At 50.6% G+C, this 22,647-nt stretch overlaps 1 protein-coding gene across 2 annotated transcripts in view; it reads right to left on the bottom strand.

Annotated features, from left to right (window-relative positions):
- The window catches only part of LOC143788214 (alcohol dehydrogenase 1-like), a 124,503-nt gene that overhangs the window by 5,968 nt on the left and 95,888 nt on the right, over positions 1-22,647 (bottom strand). For both annotated transcript variants that reach the window (XM_077277717.1, XM_077277708.1), the window contains exons 6-8: positions 17,034-17,294; positions 16,821-16,956; positions 15,806-15,944 (exon numbers count right to left, since the gene is read on the bottom strand). In XM_077277717.1, coding sequence (XP_077133832.1) covers positions 15,806-15,944; positions 16,821-16,956; positions 17,034-17,294 — 536 coding nt within the window. The remainder of the gene's footprint in view (positions 1-15,805; positions 15,945-16,820; positions 16,957-17,033; positions 17,295-22,647) is intronic.

The following is a 22,647-nucleotide window of genomic DNA, read 5'->3' as shown; positions in this document are numbered from 1 at the left end:
GGTGTGTTGTGTCTGCGTGGCTTTTGCAGGACACGTTGCCGGCTACACAGCAGGGGAACAGCTGGCGGTGCTGGACCCCACTGACACATTGGCGAGGTGTTTGGCTCTGTGCAGCCAGCACTTCCGGACAGCAACTAGCGTTGTTGGAGCCCGGGCTCTGCAGGTGGAGCAGAGTGTAGGCCGAAGCCTAATTGAACCGATTTCAAAAGTCACCTTTAACCCCCCCTCAGGGGTTACAAAGTAGAAGAGCCACAGCTTATGCAGCAGTAGTGCTGCGCAAGTCAAAGGTTGCTCTTGTAATTTTTCTCCTTGCACACGCTGAATGGAACACGTATAACATTTAGCCCTTTATACAGTCAAACTGTGTAATGGAGGCGAGAGTTCCCTTTGTAATGAGACGCAGCACAGATGTCAAGAATCCCACCTTGGTGCTGGGTGCAGCCTCCTGAGCGTTGTTATTTGCTGTACAGGAGTCTGCGCTGTCGTGTTATCCCCTGGCCTAGCGCCGTTAGCGCTGCCCATCTTCTGACATCATTTAATGTCGGCCGTTGCGGTTCGCGATCACCATGAATCCCAGCCCCGCAGTGTCTTAACATTGTTAAAACACTGCGGGGCTGGGATTCAGGGCCTGGCGCAGCACATATGTTCGCCTCTCACACGCGGGTCCTTACACCCGCTTCAGACTGTGCGGCGTCATCTGATCCCTTATCGCATGCCACGGCCATGAAGCCGCACAGTCCGAAGAAGGCGGAAGGAGAGGAGGGACAGGCGAACTGATGCACTGATCCTGCCCATCAATCACACCCTCGCAGTCCCAATAAATAAGACACCGAGGGGCGTTGTGTGGGTCAGGGCGGCCGCAGAGGCGCAGCCAGCCAAACAATGATGCCAGAAGACGGGCAGCGCTACCAAGGGGGTTGCAGCGTGTCATTACAAAGGAAAGTCACACCCCCGGGACGGTTAAATGGTCACACAGAGGACACATTTCAGACGTGTTTTCAGTTCCACATGTGCGAGGAGAATACGTTTATGAGCCACCTTGCACACATGCAGCATTACCGCTGTACAAGGTGGCTGGATAACGTAAAAACGCCTGGGGGAGGGGGGACAGGTTCCCTTCAATTTCAGTTCTTGTGTCTGCGTGGCTTTTGCAGGACACGTTGCCGGCTGCACAGCAGGGGAACAGCTGGCGGTGCTGGACCCCACTGACACATTGGCTGGTGTTTTTCTCTGTGCAGCTAGCACATCTGGGCAAAAACTGGCGGTGTGTTAGAGCCCAGGGACAGCAGGAGGAGGAGCAGGAGGAGGAGGAGCAGGGGGAGGGGAGTGTAGGCCGAAGCCTGCACAGGCGGCAGCTTTGGGTGTGTTGTGTCTGCGTGGCTTTTGCAGGACACGTTGCCGGCTACACAGCAGGGGAACAGCTGGCGGTGCTGGACCCCACTGACACATTGGCGAGGTGTTTGGCTCTGTGCAGCCAGCACTTCCGGACAGCAACTAGCGTTGTTGGAGCCCGGGCTCTGCAGGTGGAGCAGAGTGTAGGCCGAAGCCTAATTGAACCGATTTCAAAAGTCACCTTTAACCCCCCCTCAGGGGTTACAAAGTAGAAGAGCCACAGCTTATGCAGCAGTAGTGCTGCGCAAGTCAAAGGTTGCTCTTGTAATTTTTCTCCTTGCACACGCTGAATGGAACACGTATAACATTTAGCCCTTTATACAGTCAAACTGTGTAATGGAGGCGAGAGTTCCCTTTGTAATGAGACGCAGCACAGATGTCAAGAATCCCACCTTGGTGCTGGGTGCAGCCTCCTGAGCGTTGTTATTTGCTGTACAGGAGTCTGCGCTGTCGTGTTATCCCCTGGCCTAGCGCCGTTAGCGCTGCCCATCTTCTGACATCATTTAATGTCGGCCGTTGCGGTTCGCGATCACCATGAATCCCAGCCCCGCAGTGTCTTAACATTGTTAAAACACTGCGGGGCTGGGATTCAGGGCCTGGCGCAGCACATATGTTCGCCTCTCACACGCGGGTCCTTACACCCGCTTCAGACTGTGCGGCGTCATCTGATCCCTTATCGCATGCCACGGCCATGAAGCCGCACAGTCCGAAGAAGGCGGAAGGAGAGGAGGGACAGGCGAACTGATGCACTGATCCTGCCCATCAATCACACCCTCGCAGTCCCAATAAATAAGACACCGAGGGGCGTTGTGTGGGTCAGGGCGGCCGCAGAGGCGCAGCCAGCCAAACAATGATGCCAGAAGACGGGCAGCGCTACCAAGGGGGTTGCAGCGTGTCATTACAAAGGAAAGTCACACCCCCGGGACGGTTAAATGGTCACACAGAGGACACATTTCAGACGTGTTTTCAGTTCCACATGTGCGAGGAGAATACGTTTATGAGCCACCTTGCACACATGCAGCATTACCGCTGTACAAGGTGGCTGGATAACGTAAAAACGCCTGGGGGAGGGGGGACAGGTTCCCTTCAATTTCAGTTCTTGTGTCTGCGTGGCGGTCGCAGGACACGTTGCCGGCTACACAGCAGGGGAACAGCTGGCGGTGCTGAACCCCACTGACACATTGGCTGGTGTTTTTCTCTGTGCAGCTAGCACATCTGGGCAAAAACTGGCGGTGTTAGAGCCCAGGGTCAGCAGGAGGAGCAGGGGGAGCGGAGTGTAGGCCGAAGCCTGCACTCGAGCAAGTTGAAAGGAAACCTTTAACACCCCCCCCCCCAGGCGTTTGTAGCTGAAAGAGCCATTGTGTACAGCACTAATGCTGGAAAAGGTAAACTTAGCTCTTTTAATTATGGTCCTTGTACATGCGGAACCAAACATTTATGAAATGTGTCTCCTCACAGCGTTAAACCGTCCGGTAGGTGGAACTTTCCTTTGTCGTGTGACGCAGCACAGCCATCATTTTTACCCCCTTGGCGCCGTGCGCCCACTCCTCAGCGTTGTTTGAATCTGTCCCGGAGCCTGCGCTGTTAGGTTAGCCCTTGGCCATGCACACATGTTGCGCTGCCCGTCTTCTGACCTCATTTGGTGTCAGGCTGGCTGCGCCTGTGCGGGTGCGCTGGCCGAGATCCCGCCTCGCAGTGTCGTCTAATGTAATCCCACCGCGGGCCTGTGATCCGTGCCCGTGCGCAGTGCATATCCTGTCCTCTCACTCCCCTCCCTACGGCTTTTTCAGACTGTGCGTTGTCACGGCCGTGGCATGCTATTAGGGACCAGCTGACATCGCACAGTCTGAAGAAGCCGTAGGGAGGGGAGTGAGAGGAGAGGATATGCACTGCGCACGGGCACGGATCACAGGCCCGCGGTGGGATTACATTAGACGACACTGCGAGGCGGGATCTCGACCAGCGCACCCGCACAGGCGCAGCCAGCCTGACACCAAATGAGGTCAGAAGACGGGCAGCGCAACATGTGTGCATGGCCAAGGGCTAACCTAACAGCGCAGGCTCCGGGACAGATTCAAACAACGCTGAGGAGTGGGCGCACGGCGCCAAGGGGGTAAAAATGATGGCTGTGCTGCGTCACACGACAAAGGAAAGTTCCACCTACCGGACGGTTTAACGCTGTGTGGGGACACATTTCATAAGTGTTAGGTTCAGCATGTGCAAGGAGCATCACGAAAAGAGGCACTTTTTCCCTTTGCATTATTACTGCTGCACAAGGTGGCTCCTTCAGTAACAAACGCCTGGGGGGGGGGGGGGTCAGGTTCCCTTACATTTAACTTGTTGTGTCTGCGTGGCGGTCGCAGTACACGTTGCCGTATACACAGCAGGGGAACAGCTGGCGGTGCTGAACCCCACTAACACATTGGCGAGGTGTTTGGCTCTGTGCGTACAGCACTTCTGGACGGCAACTAGCGGTGTTGGAGCCCAGGGACAGGTGGAGGAGGAGGAGGTTGGAGGAGGTTGGAGGAGGTAGGAGGGATTGCCACACACACAGCAGGGGAAAAGCTGACGTTACTGAACCCCAATAACAGAGGAGGGACTGTTGACTGTGCGTACAGCACTTCTGGACGGCAACTGGCGGTGTTGGAGCCCAGGGACAGGTGGAGGAGGAGGAGGTAGGAGGAGGTAGGAGGGATTGCCACACACACAGCAGGGGAACAGCTGACGTTACTGAACCCCAATAACAGAGGAGGGACTGTTGACTGTGCGTACAGCACTTCTGGACGGCAACTGGCGGTGTTGGAGCCCAGGGACAGGTGGAGGAGGAGGAGGTAGGAGGAGGTAGGAGGGATTGCCACACACACAGCAGGGGAACAGCTGACGTTACTGAACCCCAATAACAGAGGAGGGACTGTTGACTGTGCGTACAGCACTTCTGGACGGCAACTGGCGGTGTTGGAGCCCAGGGACAGGTGGAGGAGGAGGAGGTAGGAGGAGGTTGGAGGAGGTAGGAGGGATTGCCACACACACAGCAGGGGAACAGCTGACGTTACTGAACCCCAATAACAAAGGAGCGACTGTTGACTGTGCGTACAGCACTTCTGGACGGCAACTAGCGGTGTTGGAGCCCAGGGACAGGTGGAGGAGGAGGAGTTTGGATGAGGTTGGAGGAGGTTGGAGGGATTGCCACACACACAGCAGGGGAACAGCTGACGTTACTGAACCCCAATAACAGAGGAGGGACTGTTGACTGTGCGTACAGCACTTCTGGACGGCAACTGGCGGTGTTGGAGCCCAGGGACAGGTGGAGGAGGAGGAGGTAGGAGGAGGTAGGAGGGATTGCCACACACACAGCAGGGGAACAGCTGACGTTACTGAACCCCAATAACAGAGGAGGGACTGTTGACTGTGCGTACAGCACTTCTGGACGGCAACTGGCGGTGTTGGAGCCCAGGGACAGGTGGAGGAGGAGGAGGTAGGAGGAGGTTGGAGGAGGTAGGAGGGATTGCCACACACACAGCAGGGGAACAGCTGACGTTACTGAACCCCAATAACAGAGGAGCGACTGTTGACTGTGCGTACAGCACTTCTGGACGGCAACTAGCGGTGTTGGAGCCCAGGGACAGGTGGAGGAGGAGGAGTTTGGATGAGGTTGGAGGAGGTTGGAGGGATTGCCACACACACAGCAGGGGAACAGCTGACGTTACTGAACCCCAATAACAGAGGAGGGACTGTTGACTGTGCGTACAGCACTTCTGGACGGCAACTGGCGGTGTTGGAGCCCAGGGACAGGTGGAGGAGGAGGAGGTAGGAGGAGGTAGGAGGGATTGCCACACACACAGCAGGGGAACAGCTGACGTTACTGAACCCCAATAACAGAGGAGGGACTGTTGACTGTGCGTACAGCACTTCTGGACGGCAACTGGCGGTGTTGGAGCCCAGGGACAGGTGGAGGAGGAGGAGGTAGGAGGAGGTTGGAGGAGGTAGGAGGGATTGCCACACACACAGCAGGGGAACAGCTGACGTTACTGAACCCCAATAACAGAGGAGCGACTGTTGACTGTGCGTACAGCACTTCTGGACGGCAACTAGCGGTGTTGGAGCCCAGGGACAGGTGGAGGAGGAGGAGTTTGGATGAGGTTGGAGGAGGTTGGAGGGATTGCCACACACACAGCAGGGGAACAGCTGACGTTACTGAACCCCAATAACAGAGGAGGGACTGTTGACTGTGCGTACAGCACTTCTGGACGGCAACTGGCGGTGTTGGAGCCCAGGGACAGGTGGAGGAGGTAGGAGGAGGTAGGAGGGATTGCCACACACACAGCAGGGGAACAGCTGACGTTACTGAACCCCAATAACAGAGGAGGGACTGTTGACTGTGCGTACAGCACTTCTGGACGGCAACTGGCGGTGTTGGAGCCCAGGGACAGGTGGAGGAGGTAGGAGGAGGTAGGAGGGATTGCCACACACACAGCAGGGGAACAGCTGACGTTACTGAACCCCAATAACAGAGGAGGGACTGTTGACTGTGCGTACAGCACTTCTGGACGGCAACTGGCGGTGTTGGAGCCCAGGGACAGGTGGAGGAGGAGGAGGTAGGAGGAGGTTGGAGGAGGTTGGAGGGATTGCCACACACACAGCAGGGGAACAGCTGACGTTACTGAACCCCAATAACAGAGGAGGGACTGTTGACTGTGCGTACAGCACTTCTGGACGGCAACTGGCGGTGTTGGAGCCCAGGGACAGGTGGAGGAGGAAGGAGGAGGTAGGAGGGATTGCCACACACACAGCAGGGGAACAGCTGACGTTACTGAACCCCAATAACAGAGGAGCGACTGTTGACTGTGCGTACAGCACTTCTGGACGGCAACTAGCGGTGTTGGAGCCCAGGGACAGGTGGAGGAGGAGGAGTTTGGATGAGGTTGGAGGAGGTTGGAGGGATTGCCACACACACAGCAGGGGAACAGCTGACGTTACTGAACCCCAATAACAGAGGAGGGACTGTTGACTGTGCGTACAGCACTTCTGGACGGCAACTGGCGGTGTTGGAGCCCAGGGACAGGTGGAGGAGGTAGGAGGAGGTAGGAGGGATTGCCACACACACAGCAGGGGAACAGCTGACGTTACTGAACCCCAATAACAGAGGAGGGACTGTTGACTGTGCGTACAGCACTTCTGGACGGCAACTGGCGGTGTTGGAGCCCAGGGACAGGTGGAGGAGGAGGAGGTAGGAGGAGGTTGGAGGAGGTTGGAGGGATTGCCACACACACAGCAGGGGAACAGCTGACGTTACTGAACCCCAATAACAGAGGAGGGACTGTTGACTGTGCGTACAGCACTTCTGGACGGCAACTGGCGGTGTTGGAGCCCAGGGACAGGTGGAGGAGGAAGGAGGAGGTAGGAGGGATTGCCACACACACAGCAGGGGAACAGCTGACGTTACTGAACCCCAATAACAGAGGAGCGACTGTTGACTGTGCGTACAGCACTTCTGGACGGCAACTAGCGGTGTTGGAGCCCAGGGACAGGTGGAGGAGGAGGAGTTTGGATGAGGTTGGAGGAGGTTGGAGGGATTGCCACACACACAGCAGGGGAACAGCTGACGTTACTGAACCCCAATAACAGAGGAGGGACTGTTGACTGTGCGTACAGCACTTCTGGACGGCAACTGGCGGTGTTGGAGCCCAGGGACAGGTGGAGGAGGTAGGAGGAGGTAGGAGGGATTGCCACACACACAGCAGGGGAACAGCTGACGTTACTGAACCCCAATAACAGAGGAGGGACTGTTGACTGTGCGTACAGCACTTCTGGACGGCAACTGGCGGTGTTGGAGCCCAGGGACAGGTGGAGGAGGAGGAGGTAGGAGGAGGTTGGAGGAGGTTGGAGGGATTGCCACACACACAGCAGGGGAACAGCTGACGTTACTGAACCCCAATAACAGAGGAGGGACTGTTGACTGTGCGTACAGCACTTCTGGACGGCAACTGGCGGTGTTGGAGCCCAGGGACAGGTGGAGGAGGAGGAGTTTGGATGAGGTTGGAGGAGGTTGGAGGGATTGCCACACACACAGCAGGGGAACAGCTGACGTTACTGAACCCCAATAACAGAGGAGGGACTGTTGACTGTGCGTACAGCACTTCTGGACGGCAACTGGCGGTGTTGGAGCCCAGGGACAGGTGGAGGAGGAAGGAGGAGGTAGGAGGGATTGCCACACACACAGCAGGGGAACAGCTGACGTTACTGAACCCCAATAACAGAGGAGGGACTGTTGACTGTGCGTACAGCACTTCTGGACGGCAACTGGCGGTGTTGGAGCCCAGGGACAGGTGGAGGAGGAGGAGGTAGGAGGAGGTTGGAGGAGGTAGGAGGGATTGCCACACACACAGCAGGGGAACAGCTGACGTTACTGAACCCCAATAACAGAGGAGCGACTGTTGACTGTGCGTACAGCACTTCTGGACGGCAACTAGCGGTGTTGGAGCCCAGGGACAGGTGGAGGAGGAGGAGTTTGGATGAGGTTGGAGGAGGTTGGAGGGATTGCCACACACACAGCAGGGGAACAGCTGACGTTACTGAACCCCAATAACAGAGGAGGGACTGTTGACTGTGCGTACAGCACTTCTGGACGGCAACTGGCGGTGTTGGAGCCCAGGGACAGGTGGAGGAGGTAGGAGGAGGTAGGAGGGATTGCCACACACACAGCAGGGGAACAGCTGACGTTACTGAACCCCAATAACAGAGGAGGGACTGTTGACTGTGCGTACAGCACTTCTGGACGGCAACTGGCGGTGTTGGAGCCCAGGGACAGGTGGAGGAGGAGGAGGTAGGAGGAGGTTGGAGGAGGTAGGAGGGATTGCCACACACACAGCAGGGGAACAGCTGACGTTACTGAACCCCAATAACAGAGGAGCGACTGTTGACTGTGCGTACAGCACTTCTGGACGGCAACTAGCGGTGTTGGAGCCCAGGGACAGGTGGAGGAGGAGGAGGTTGGAGGAGGTTGGAGGAGGTAGGAGGGATTGCCACACACACAGCAGGGGAACAGCTGACGTTACTGAACCCCAATAACAGAGGAGGGACTGTTGACTGTGCGTACAGCACTTCTGGACGGCAACTGGCGGTGTTGGAGCCCAGGGACAGGTGGAGGAGGAGGAGGTAGGAGGAGGTTGGAGGAGGTAGGAGGGATTGCCACACACACAGCAGGGGAACAGCTGACGTTACTGAACCCCAATAACAGAGGAGCGACTGTTGACTGTGCGTACAGCACTTCTGGACGGCAACTAGCGGTGTTGGAGCCCAGGGACAGGTGGAGGAGGAGGAGTTTGGATGAGGTTGGAGGAGGTTGGAGGGATTGCCACACACACAGCAGGGGAACAGCTGACGTTACTGAACCCCAATAACAGAGGAGCGACTGTTGACTGTGCGTACAGCACTACCAGGCAACAACTAGCGGTGTTGGAGCCCAGGGACAGCAGTAGAAGCAGAGGAACACAATGTAGGCCGAAGCCTGATTGGAGAAAGGGAACCTTTAACCCCCCCCCCCAAGGCATTTGTAGCTGAAAGAGCCAGCTTGTGCAGCTCAAAAGATGCAAAAGGAAAAGGTGGCTCTTTTAATTATGCTCCTTGCAAGCACAGAACTAAACACTTATAAAATGTGTCCCCTGAAACCGTGAAACTGTCCCGGAGGTGGGACTTTCCTTCGTAATATGACGCAGCACAGCTGTCATTCCTACCCCCTCGGCGCCGTGCCCCGGCTCCTCATCGTTGTTTGATTCCGTCCCGGAGCCTGCGCTGTTAGGTTATCCCTTGGCCAGGCACACTTAGCGCTGCCCATCTTCTGACATCATTTGGTGTCAGGCTGGCTGCGCTTGTGCGGCCGCGCTGTCCGAGAGCCCGCCTCGCAGTGTGGTCTAATGTAATCCCACCGCGGGCCTGGGATCAGTGGCCATGCGCAGTGCATATCCTCGCCTCTCGCTCCCCTCCCTACGGCTTTTTCAGACTGTGCGCTGCCACGGCCGTGGCATGCTATTACGGATCAGCTGGCACCGCACAGTCTGAAGAAGCCGTAGGGAGTGGAGCGAGAGGCGAGGATATGCACTGCGCATGGCCACTGATCCCAGGCCCGCGGTGGGATTACATTAGACCACACTGCGAGGCGGGCTCTCGGACAGCGCGGCCGCACAGGCGCAGCCAGCCTGACACCAAATGATGTCAGAAGATGGGCAGCGCTAAGTGTGCCTGGCCAAGGGATAACATAACAGCGCAGGCTCCGGGACGGAATCAAACAACGATGAGGAGCCGGGGCACGGCGCCGAGGGGGTAGGAATGACAGCTGTGCTGCGTCATATTACGAAGGAAAGTCCCACCTCCGGGACGGTTTTACGGTATCAGTGGACACATTTTATAAGTGTTAAGTTCTGCGTGTGCAAGGAGCATAATGAAAATAGCTACCTTTTCCTTGTGCAGCATTACTGCTGCACAAGGTGGCTCTTTCAGTAACAAACGCCTTGGGGGGGGGGGGGGACAGGTTCCCTTACATTTCAGTTGTGTCAGCGTGGCGGTCGCAGGACACATTGCCGGCTACACAGCTGGGGATCAGCTGACGTTACTGAAACCCAATAACACTGGGTCGTATGTTTTGACTGTGCAGATGGCACTTCTGAGCCTCAACTGGCGTTGTTGGAGCCCAGGAATGTAAGTTCAGGTGGTTGAAAGATGAACACAACAGGAGACCTGGATAACGTATACAGTGACCTAATTATTTAATCAGGAGGAGGAGTGGCAAATTCCTGCGAGATCCAGGCCTTGTTCATTTTCAGGAAAGTAAGCCGGTCAACGTTATCGGAGGATAGTCGCATGCGACGGTCAGTTAGTACACCACCTGCAGCACTAAAGACACGTTCCGATAATACACTGGCCGCAGGGCAAGACAGCACCTCCAATGCATACTGGCTTAGCTCTGGCCATGTATCCAGCTTTGAGACCCAAAACTTGAAAGGGGAAGAGCCGTCTGGGAGTACAGCAAGAGGGCAAGACATGTAGTCTGTCACCATCTGACGGAACCGTTGCCTCCTGCTGACTGGAGCCGTCTGTGATGGTGTAGACTTTTGTGGGGGGCACACAAAACTGTGCCACAGTTGGGCCATACTGGTCTTGCCTTGGGCAGAGGCACTGCTTCTGCTCCCTCTTTGTGCAGAGCCTCCACCACTGCCTGGACGCACTGAGCTGCTTTGGAATGCACTAGCAGCACTTCTCTCAGTTGGAATGGAGAAGATGATGGAACTGACCAGTGTGTCTTGGTACTCCCGCATTTTTCGCTCCCGGTTCAACGGTGTGATGAGGCTTTCTACGTTGTCCCGGTAGCGAGGATCGAGGAGGGTGAACACCCAGTAATCAGACATGTTGAGAATGTGGTCGATGCGGCGGTCGTTTCTCAGGCACTGCAGCATGTAATCCACCATGTGCTGCAGACTGCCAACTGCCCAAGAAACGCTGTCCCCAGCTGGAGGCGTGATCTCTGCCCGCTCGTCATCACCCCACCCTCGCTGTACACACTGAGTACTGGACAATTGTGTAACTCCCTCCTCTGGACGGATGTCTTCCTCCTCCATTGACTCCTCCTCATCCTCCTCACAAACTGTCCCCTGCCTACGCGTTTGTGAGGAACCACGTGGCGCTGACTGTCCAGAAGATGATGGAAGTGGTGAATCCTCATCCTCCACCTCTTCCACAACATCATCCCTTAGCGCTTGCAGTGATTTTTCAAGCAGGCAGATAAGGGGGACAGTCATGCTGACTAGTGCATCATCTGCACTCGCCATCCGCGTGGAATAATCGAAGGGACGCAAAACCTGGCAGACATCCTTCATAGTGGCCCACTCTGTGGTTGTGAAGTCTGTACGGCGCTGACTGCGACTTTTGTGCGCCTGATACAGCTGGTACTCCATTACAGCTTGCTGCTGCTCACACAACCGCTCCAACATATGTAACGTGGAATTCCACCTGGTAGGTAGGTCACATATGATGCGATGTTCCGGCAGGCGGTGTCGGCGCTGCAGAGCCGCAATGCGCGCTTTTGCCGTGCTGGAACGCCGCAAGTGAGCACACTCTAGGCGGACCTTGTGCAGCAGTGCATCAAGATCCGGATAGTCCCTCAAAAAACTCTGCACGACCAAATTGAGCACATGTGCCAGACATGGGATGTGAGTGAGGTTGCCGAGGCCCAGGGCTGCCACCAGATTTCGGCCATTATCACACACTACCATGCCTGGCTGGAGATTCGCTGGCTCAAACCACACATCGCTCTCCTGCTTGATGGCATTCCAGAGCTCCTGCGCTGTGTGGCTACGATTCCCCAAAAAAATTAATTTCAAGACGGCCTGTTGACGTTTGGCCACGGCTGTGCTCATGTCGGTCGTAACAGGTACACGTTCATCACGGGTCCATGTGGAGGTGGACTGTGACGGCTCCTGCAGCGATGATTCTGAGGAACTGGTGTAAGAGGAGGAGTCAATGCGTACAGAATGGATTCCTGCAATCCTTGGAGTGGGCAGGACACGTCCTGCGCCACTCGCACGGTCTGTACCCGGCTCAACTACATTAACCCAATGGGCAGTGAGGGAAAGGTATCGCCCCTGTCCATGTTGACTGGTCCACGCATCGGTGGTGAGGTGGACCTTGCTACTGACGGCGTTCAGTAGCGCATGTTTTATGTGTCCCTCCACATGCTTGTGCAGGGCAGGGACGGCTTGCCTGCTGAAGTAAAAGCGGCTGGGCACACTGTACTGTGGGACTGCCAATGACATCAAGTCACGGAAGCTGTCAGTCTCCACCAGCCTGAATGACAGCATTTCCAGTGACAGAAGTTTGGCAATGCCTGCAGTCAGAGCCTGTGCTCGTGGGTGGTTTGACGAGAAAGGCCGCCTTTTCTCCCATGCCTGTACTACCGATGGCTGTAGACTGGGCTGGGAGTGTGTGGTTGACTGGGAAAGTGGTGCTGCGGGTGGAATTACAGCGGGTCTCTGGACAACAGGGCCAGAGGTTCTTCCACGGCGATCCTGGGAGGAAGCCGAACCAGCTGCGTGTGAGCTAGAGGAAGAGGCAACACGAGCTGAAGAGGTGGTAGCTGCCGCTGTTGGTTGGCCTAGCTCTTCAGTGTGTTTGTCTAACTCCGCCGGGTGCCTGTTGCGCACATGTTTCCACATGTTGGAGGTATTGAGGTTGGCGACTTTTTGACCTCTTTTGATTTTTTGATGACACACCTTGCATCTGACATAGCAAATGTCATCTGCAACTGTGTCAAAAAAGGACCAGGCACTGCAAGTCTTGGGAGCCCCCCTTTTGACTTTTGGAAGAGACATGCTCCTTACGGGTGCCAAAGCGGAGGCTGCAGGATCCGCAGTCTTCCCCCTCCCTCTCCCTCTTTGGACCGTACGGGGAATCTCTTCCTCAGAGCTGCTCCCACCACCTTCCTGTCCCTGACGCCAAGATGGGTCAAGGACCTCGTCATCCACACTACCCTCTGCCCCCAACTGCTCCTCCCGGGTAGTCTCAGCAGCAGAGCACGCACCAGTAAGTGGCACCTGAGTGTCATCATCAGCTGATGCGGCCTGCGATGTGGTGAACGGAGCCACTGGCCCACCCGCCTCTTCAGACTCAGAGAGAAAAAGCTGTTGGGCATCACTGCACCCTGCCTCTTCTTCCATTTCTCCAATGCTGCTTGGCTGGCCCCCTGTTTCCAAGCCAAGAGATTCAGAGAACAGAAGTAGAGACGGCTCCTGTCCTGGGCTCTCTGTCTGCCTGGGCAATTTGGCAGGTGGTGAAGAGACAGATGGCTGCTCTCCAGTGCTCTGTGTCTGAGAGGATGTGGCACTAATGGAAGTTGATGCATTAGCTGCCATCCATCCCACAACGGCTTCAATTTGGTCTTCACGCAGCAGCGGTGTACGGCGCTCGGCGACAAAGCTGCGCATGAACGACTGTTCCCTCGTGAAAGTGGGTGCTGATGAGTCACCGGTGCCCGCAGCGGGCACAGAATCCCCACGTCCCCTCCCTGCTCCGCGCCCACGCCCACGTGCCTTACTCACTGCCTTCTTCATCGTGGTTGACTGATAAAGAAAAGCAGAAAAGTACTAACGGCTTTGTGTGCTTATTCCTGAAAAACTCCTCCTAACAGGTATAAGAAACACTAATTAGCTAAAGTGTGGACTAGACTTTAATATGAGTTAATGTGGCCTACACAAATGTAAAGTGGTGTAACTGGTGTGTTTGGTGAACTTTATTATTTATTTCTTTTTTGGGGGCTGAACTGACAACGGATAGAGCTGCAGTCACACGGAGACCGTGCAGACAGACGTTAACGGCGCTGTAAGGCCCAAAAACCCTCCTCTACTTTATCCTATGTAGTGTTTTTCCACAAATTAGCTGGAGACGGGTGGAAAGACACTAATAGGATTTTTTTAAATTAATTAGCAGCAGACTACAGTACTTGAAAAAAAATTAAAATTGATTTGGCGGTATGACGCAGTTAACAACCCTGAGCTGGAGACAACCAAGCTACGGCTGCTCACAGACTACAGGGCGAGCTGCAGTCACACGGAGACCGTGCAGACAGCCGTAAACGGCGCTGCAAGGCCCAAAAACCCTCCTCTACTTTATCCTATGTAGTGTTTTTCCACAAATTAGCTGGAGACGGGTGGAAAGACACTAATAGGATTTTTTTAAATTAATTAGCAGCAGACTACAGTACTTGAAAAAAAATTAAAATTGATTTGGCGGTATGACGCAGTGAACAACCCTGAGCTGGAGACAACCAGGCTATAGCTGCTCACAGACTACAGGGCGAGCTGCAGTCACACGGAGACCGTGCAGACAGCCGTAAACGGCGCTGCAAGGCCCAAAAACCCTCCTCTACTTTATCCTATGTAGTGTTTTTCCACAAATTAGCTGGAGACGGGTGGAAAGACACTAATAGGATTTTTTTAAATTAATTAACAGCAGACTACAGTACTTGAAAAAAAATTAAAATTGATTTGGCGGTATGACGCAGTGAACAACCCTGAGCTGGAGACAACCAAGCTACGGCTGCTCACAGACTACAGGGCGAGCTGCAGTCACACGGAGACCGTGCAGACAGCCGTAAACGGCGCTGCAAGGCCCAAAAACCCTCCTCTACTTTATCCTATGTAGTGTTTTTCCACAAATTAGATGGAGACGGGTGGAAAGACACTAATAGGAATTATTTGAAAAAATGTGCAGCAGCCTGCACTACTTCAAAAAAAAAAAAAAAAAAGGACAGTATGAGGCAATGAACCACCCTCCCTGAACTGAATACAACCAGCTATGGATGGCCTATGTGGCTGCACTCAGACTAGAGAGTGGGCTGCACTCACACACACACACACAGAGAGACCTTGCAGATCGCTGTGAAAACAGCGCTACAAGGCAAAAGCAAGGTGAATAGTAGGTGAACACAGCGGTTGCTAAATTAGCCTTTGGAAAGCACAAAGAAGCAAATCGCTATCTCTAAACTGTCCCTCAGTCAGCAAACAGCGTCCTGTCACTAACTGAATTCACAGCAGAGTGATCGCAAAATGGCGCCAGCGACTTTTAAACTGCATCATGACATCATTTCAGCAGCCAATCACAGCCTTGCCAGTACTTTCATGCCCTCCATGCTAAACAGGATGTGCCCACACTTGGAATCTTTCTCATTGGCTGAATTTCTGAATTTTGAATCATGGAACTTCCGATTCCGGTATCCGATACGCGCCAAGTATCGGAATCCCGGTATCGGAATTCCGATACCGCTAGTATCGGCCGATACCCGATACTTGCGGTATCGGAATGCTCAACACTACTCAACACTAGTAATAACCAAACCCACCAAGTCCTCAAACCAGGTTTTTTTTCAGGAGCCGTTTTTTAACATAACAACACCAGACTGCATGTTGCTTGTGCTACTCAGACCAGCTTGCATGGCTTCAAAGTGCTACCATGGCCTGCATCTCCTTCGGATTTATCTTTCATCGAGTATATCTGAGATGTTGGTCGACAAAGGGTGCTACATGTAGTGTATCTCGATTTTTTGCATCCCCAAGTGCATTCAGTAGTGCAAAATATTTCTCAAACTACCATTAATATCCTCACTGTTAGCATGCTAAGGCGAGTAAGTGGGTGTGCTTTGGCATGTAGCGCTCATATTCATTATATACAGATGTTTTGAAAATGTTGTTGGCTTTTTTTTATAATTTGCAAATCTGTAATATGTCTATCCATCCTGCAATTTATCTAATTCCACAACATTTCCTTCTTGTTGTTGCCTTTTCAATGTTGAGGAGTGTACTATCATGTAAACCTATTAATTTGTCAATTATTGAAATGAATATCCCCACTAGTTTGGATATATACATACCTTTCTCCATTGTGCAAAAGTTGAAATCCATCATTGATTTTCTCAAAAGGTAATTTGTGTGTTATAAGCTTATCCAAACTAAATTTCTTGTTCATATATTCATCCACAAGTTTTGGTACATATTCTTTGGTTTTCCAACCTAGAAGAAAAAAGGCCAGATGCATCTCATGCATTATTGAAGCTACTAATCCTTTTCCTGCCACTGTTATTGTGTACCATTGTTTTAAAAAAATGTTATGCTATGTGCTATAGAAATATTATGCTACTTTGCTATTATGTATACTATGGTAGTGGAAACATTTTCTAATATTGGTCGATGCATGCTTTTTACTTTTCTACACCATCAGTTGGCTTTGAGACACTCTACATAAGGCTTTTTTAAAGGGTTATTCTCGAAAAAGCAAATTATCACCTATCCTTATGAAAGAAGACAACCTACTGACCACCCCAGGAATCCCGAGATTGGGGCTCTGGTACCCTGAGAATTGGGCTTTGCAGCTCAGTTCTGAATTGAGCAGAGAATTTCATGTGTGGCCTCTGCTCTATGAGACTGACAAGTTCAGCATTTGGCTTTTCCTGGCAGTCCAATAATCAACGAATAAAGTGGGGACCACACATGCTATTCTCCACATGATTGAGAAGTTAGATGCAGAGCTTCGATGTCAGGATCCCTGGAGGTCCAAGTAGTTGGCCCCTTGTGATCAAAGCTATTCTCCATTTTGTCTTTACGGCATGCTGTCATACTGTAGATATCCCCAAATGTGTTTGTTTGATATGTAAGTTATATCCATAATGCCATGACACTTAAACTCAAACACTGGGGTATAATGATAGTGGATGCAGGGGTTCTATGAGAGAACCATTATTATCAAAGACTTGTGATAGTTGAGGGCTGTTATGTAGATATATATCACAGGAGATATCCTACATAGTTTATTAATTTTTTTTCACAACCATATTAAGCTTCTCTCAACTCCTACTTTATATTACTTGATTTCATGGCATAATGTATTACCCCCAAGTGATGATCCTTTTAGGGTTCGACCAGCAAGAAGCAACATTGGATCCAAAGTCATTTTGGCATTTGAAGGAGCTAGTCCAATAATTACAGTGGTTCCACAGGCAAAGTGAGAAGAATACAGAGCAGATTCCTAAACAAATGAATGAGAATTAAAGATATACTAAAATGTAGAATGTGTGGACTTCTCATAACAGTTCATTTACTAACCATGACTTCGGTGTTTCCAATGACCTCAAAGGCATAATCAACTCCATCATCAGTCTTCTCTGCCAACACTTCAGGGATAGGGCGGTCATAATCTTTGGGGTTGATACATTCAGTGGCTCCGCACTCTAAGGCTTTTGCAAATTTCTCACTGTTCAAATCAACTCCAATAATTTTCGATGCTCCAGCCACTTTACATCCAATAACCACTGACAAGCCGACTCCTCCCAAACCAAATACTGCACAGCTAGAGCCGGGTTTAACCTGTAATAATTAAAATGTTATTGCTTTAGCATTTCCATTGTATTAAAAGTCAATTCCCAACTTGTACATTGAAAGCATGTCTACTGAACACCTGTCAAGAGTCCAAATGATATTTATCTGCAGATATAAGGTTAACGAAAGCTGAGCGAGCTGTCAATTAAAGAACCAGGTCCTGATTACAGATGCCAATTACAATGCTATAAGTCATAGGTGTCAAAATCAAAGCCCACTAGTGGAATCCGGCCTATGTTAAATATTAATTATTAATTGTTGAATTCTGTACTGAGCATATTGCCTTTTGCTGCCATTACAAAAGCTATTTCTGTATCTTTAGCTCAGAGTAAAAGTTAACATATATATAATCACGGCTCTGAGGAGGGTGGGGCGGTCACTTGGGGATTGTCACCTTCACTCTCTACGGACTCCAGACAGATGGAATGAACAGCTGGTAGCTGTGCTTATGAAGACGTCTACCATACTCCATGACAGGGACAGACGCCATTTACCATTCAGAATCTCAGGAAAGATGGGGAACAAACTTTGATATGGACAAATGGACAATCTCTTTGTAACTATTTCACCTATTTTATTCTTTGCTGTAATGTGGTTATTATTTACCACTACATTTTTTATGAAAATATCATGACATTTTTCTTTAAGAGTATTGTATCTGGCAAAGAATCCTGATTAAATAAATATGCAAAATAAGAATATTTAACATTTGGCCAAGCCAGCCAAACCTGATTTTTGTGGGGTTTTTTTGTGGATTTCCATCTACTTGCACAATTGGGAAGAGAGAAGAGCTTCGCTAAATGTCAATTCTGCAGGTTCTCAGGAATTCCACTGCAACACTTCAAGTCACAAGGATTAGACAGGAACCTACTAGTGAGGACTACCAGATGCCATATCGATTAACAAGTACTGGAAGTACTACAAGTGCCAGATGTACTGAAAATACTCACTGGGCTCTGGCAAACAGCTCGAGCTCAGTGAGGTTTGATGAGGTCGTTTGTGAACAGCAGTTTTCAGCTCTTTCCACAGATTCTCGATTGGATATAGGTCTGGACTTTGACTTGGCCATTCTAACACCTGGATACGTTTATTTGTGAACCATTCCAGTGTGGATTTTGCTTCATGTTTGGGATTATTGTCTTGTTGGAAGACAAATCTCTGTCCCAGTCTCAGGTCTTTTGCAGACTCCAACAGGTTTTCTTCAATAATGGTCCTGTATTTGGCTCCATCCATCTTCCCATCAATTTTAACCATCTTCCCTGTCCCTGCTGAAGAAAAGGAGTCCCAAACGATGATGCTGCCACCACCATGTTTGACAGTGGGGATGGTGTGTTCAGGGTGATGAGCTGTGTTGCCTTTACGCCAAACATATTATTTGGTATTGTTGCTAAAACATTCGATTTTGGTTTCATCTGAACAGAGCACTTTCTTCCACATGTTTGGTGTGTCTCCCAGGTGGCTTGTTGCAAACTTTAAAGGACACTTTTTATGGATATCTTTAAGAAATGGCTTTCTTCTTGCCACTCTTCCCTAAACACCAGATTTGTACAGTGTACGACTGATTGTTGTCCTAAGGAAAGACTGTCCCACCTCAGCTGTAGATCTCTGCAGTTCATCCTAAGTGATCATGGGCCTCTTGGCTGCATCTCTGATCAGTCTTCTCCTTGTTTGAGATGAAAGTTTAGAGGGACGGCCGGGTCTTGGTAGATTTGCACTGGTATGATACTCCTTCCATTTCAATATGATCGCTTGCACAGTGCTCCTTGGGATGTTTAAAGTTTTTGAAATCATTTTGCATCCAAATTCAGCTTCAAACTTCTCCACAACAGTATCACAGACCTGCCTGTTGTGTTCCTTGGTCTTCATGATGCTCTCTGTGCTTCAAACAGAAACCTGAGACTTCATTACAGACAGGTGGATTATATTTATCATCATCAGGAATTCAGGACAACATTGGAGCATTCATAGATCCACATTGAACTTCTGGAGTGAGTTTGCTGTAGTGAAAGTAAAGGGGCCAAATAATATTGCACGCCCCACTTTTCGGTTTTTGAATTTCCAGAAAAATTTAAAATAACCAATCAATTTCGCTCAACTTCACAATTGTGTTCCACTTGTTGTTGATTCTTCACCAAACATTTACATTTTGTATCTTTATGTTTGAAGCATGATATGTGGGAAAAGGTTGAAAAGTCCCAGGGGGCCGAATACTTTCACAAGGCATTGTATATAGTGATTTCCACTAAGTAGTAACTCTAGTTTCAACCAGCTCTTCAAGTGGTTAGCTTTCAAGGTTGGATGAAACTGAGATATCATGGAGTCATCACAGATGAGGAGACATAAACCCCTAGAGTATAAAAGCCACAAGGATTTAGATCAAACCACCACAGGCAGAGTTTCAGTAAACCTTAAGACTGTGTGCACACGTAGCATATTTTTCACGTTTTTTCGCATTTTTTCGCTATAAAAACACGAAAAAAACGCTACCATTAAGCATCCTATGTAATAGAACGCATTCCGCATTTTTTGTGCACATGCTGCATTTTTTTCCTGAGCGGAATCGCATTCCAGAAAAAAACGCAGCATGTTCATTAAAATTGCGGAATCGCGGCGATTCTGCACCCATAGGAGTGCATTGATCTGCTTACTTCCCGCACGGGGCTGTGCACACCATGCGGGAAGCAAGCAGATCATGTGCGGTTGGTACCCAGGGTGGAGGAGAGGAGACTCTCCTCCACGGACTGGGCACCATATAATTGGTAAAAAATAAAAGAATAAAAATAAAAAATAGCGATATACTCACCCTCGATGTCCCCCGCAGTCTTCCGGCCTCTCCGCTGCATGCTGCTGCCTCGGTTCCTATAGCTGCTGGGCGGTGAAGGACCTGCGATGACGTCAGTGTCTTGTGATTGTTCGTGAGACCGCATGTGACCGCTCACGTGACCAATGACGTCATCTCAGGCCCTTCACCGCACAACAGCTATAGGAACGGACGCCGCTGAGGTCTGCAGGTGAGTATAACCATGTTTTTTATTTTTTTTATTATTTTTAAACATTCGATCTTTTACTATAGATGCTGCATAGGCTGCATCTATAGTAAAAAGTTGGTCACACTTGTCAAACACTATGTTTGAGAAGTGTGACCAACCTGTCAGTCAGTTTTCCAAGCGATGCTACAGATCGCTTGGAAAACTCTAGCATTCTGCAAGCTAATTATGTTTGCAAAACGCTAGTTTTCTGCGGGTATATGCATGCAAATTCTGCATGCGATATACCCGCGACAGGAGGCGCAGAATTGCTGCGGAAATATCCGCGGCAATTCTGCAACGTGTGAACTTAGCCTCATGTTTTAAAATGACAAACAGCAAACATATAGAGTCTTAGAACTGTTTGTGGAGTGAATAAACAAACATTTCTCAAGATTGTGTAACTATGAGCATTGTCTGTCACATCTGTAAATGTTTTACTAGAAATGCAGCTATGTAATTGTCTGAATGCATTTGGTATACAGTATTTTAATCTGGATTCCAAATCGCCATTTGAAAATTTGCCATTTGTACATTTGATGTAGCCAAAGTTCTTGCTCTCAAGGAGAGAAAGTAATATAGTGGAACAAAGAAATATTTGTAATGAACTACAGAGCCAAACTAACAGCATTGCTTTATCAAATTTATATGAAGTGTATTGTGTCCAATGTGAGCAACCAGGCAACACAAAAAAGAGCTCTTTAAGGTACACAAATGTTATGAAGTCTTTGCCAACAAGGATGCGATTTCACCAATGTGGGGTACCTTTTTTAAAAATATTCTATTGCCATAACAGCCTCCCTTGCCCAAAATTCACCGGCCTATAACAGTACAGAACACGTTCACCCTGGTCATCTAGTGTCAGGTAAAGAAGAGACATAGCAGGAGACAGAGTTAAGAAGTAGGCCTAATGTAGGGGTGTGGGTCTCTGAGACTTGTAATGGAGTGCATGGCCTGACAAGTAGGGTTGAGCGACTTTCATTTTTTTAAGATCGAGTAGGGTTTTGGGAAACCCGATTTTGTCCAGAGTCGAGTCGAGTGCAGTCGGCCGATTATCGCTAAAAATCGGGGATCGACCGAAACACGAAACCCAATGCAAGTCAATGGGGAAGCATAGTCGGCAGTGAGTGGAGGCCAGGAAAACACCTACAGTGCCCATTTTAATGCCAAAAACATCCATTCTTGTTTCTGAAGCTTGCCAATCTTAATTAACTGTATAATAATAGTTGGGCATAGGGAATTGGGGGAAAGTTGTGGGGGGAGTAGGGCTGGCTCAAGTTTTTCGTGGGCCCAGGAAATGCGGACTACGTCACGGCGGTGTTGCAGGGAAAGGTAAGTATTTAAAAGTTGCAAGTGCTGTGATCCTGAGCAAGCAGGGGGGGCCCACTCGTTCGCATTGCCACTGGCACAGGGCCCCTCAAAGTACGGCGGTGTGTTTGCATGGCGGGGGCGCCTCCCACCAGCAGCGACACTTTTGCGTACTCTGAGGGGCCCTGTGCCAGTGACGTCGCCAACGAGTATGCCCCCCCACCTGATGAAGGAACCTGCACTTTCATCTGCACCTTCCTCTTTGTCCCTGTGTAAGGTGGTATAACATGCGGGAAGGGGAACCTTACTTTCAGCAGGGACAGATTCTGGCTGTGTAGAGTACAAGGGGAATGTAGTGGTCTAGGTCAATGTACCAGCAGACTCATTTAGCAGTGGCTGGGCAATGGGCAGGATGAGGAGGAAACAGATATAGGGCCAAAGAATAAAGTAGGCTACATGCAGTTCAAAATTGGTAACAGGACTAAACAGGCGGCATTGCTTTGTTCAGTGGAGTAGCAAACCCAAGAGCAGCAGACACTGTTTCAAGGGCCTAACCACACTAGTAGGCCAAATGCAGTTTAATATCTGATAGTATAGGGCGAAAGCCAGAATGTGGAAGCTCAGCTTTGTTCAGTTGAGGACAACACCAGGGAGGGGCAGACACCTTTAGTAGGCCGGAAAAGCCTATTGCATTTTTTAAAATGGTAATTTGGAGCAGAAGGTTGAAGCTCAGCTTTATTTAGTTGAGGGCAACACCAGGGAGGGGCAGAAGCCGTTAGTAGGCCCTAACCACCATTTTTTTTTTTTTTAAAACCACTTAATGAGAGCCGGAAGGTTGAAGCTCAGCTTTATTTAGTTGAGGACAACACCAGGGAGGGGCAGAAGCCGTTAGTAGGCCCTAACCACCATTTTTTTTTTAAAACCACTTAATGAGAGCCGGAAGGTTGAAGCTCAGCTTTATTTAGTTGAGGACAACACCAGGGAGGGGCAGAAGCCGTTAGTAGGCC

Source organism: Ranitomeya variabilis, chromosome 1 (assembly GCF_051348905.1).
Source record: "Ranitomeya variabilis isolate aRanVar5 chromosome 1, aRanVar5.hap1, whole genome shotgun sequence".
NCBI lineage: Eukaryota > Metazoa > Chordata > Amphibia > Anura > Dendrobatidae > Ranitomeya > Ranitomeya variabilis.
This window is presented reverse-complemented; position numbering and strand designations above follow the sequence as displayed.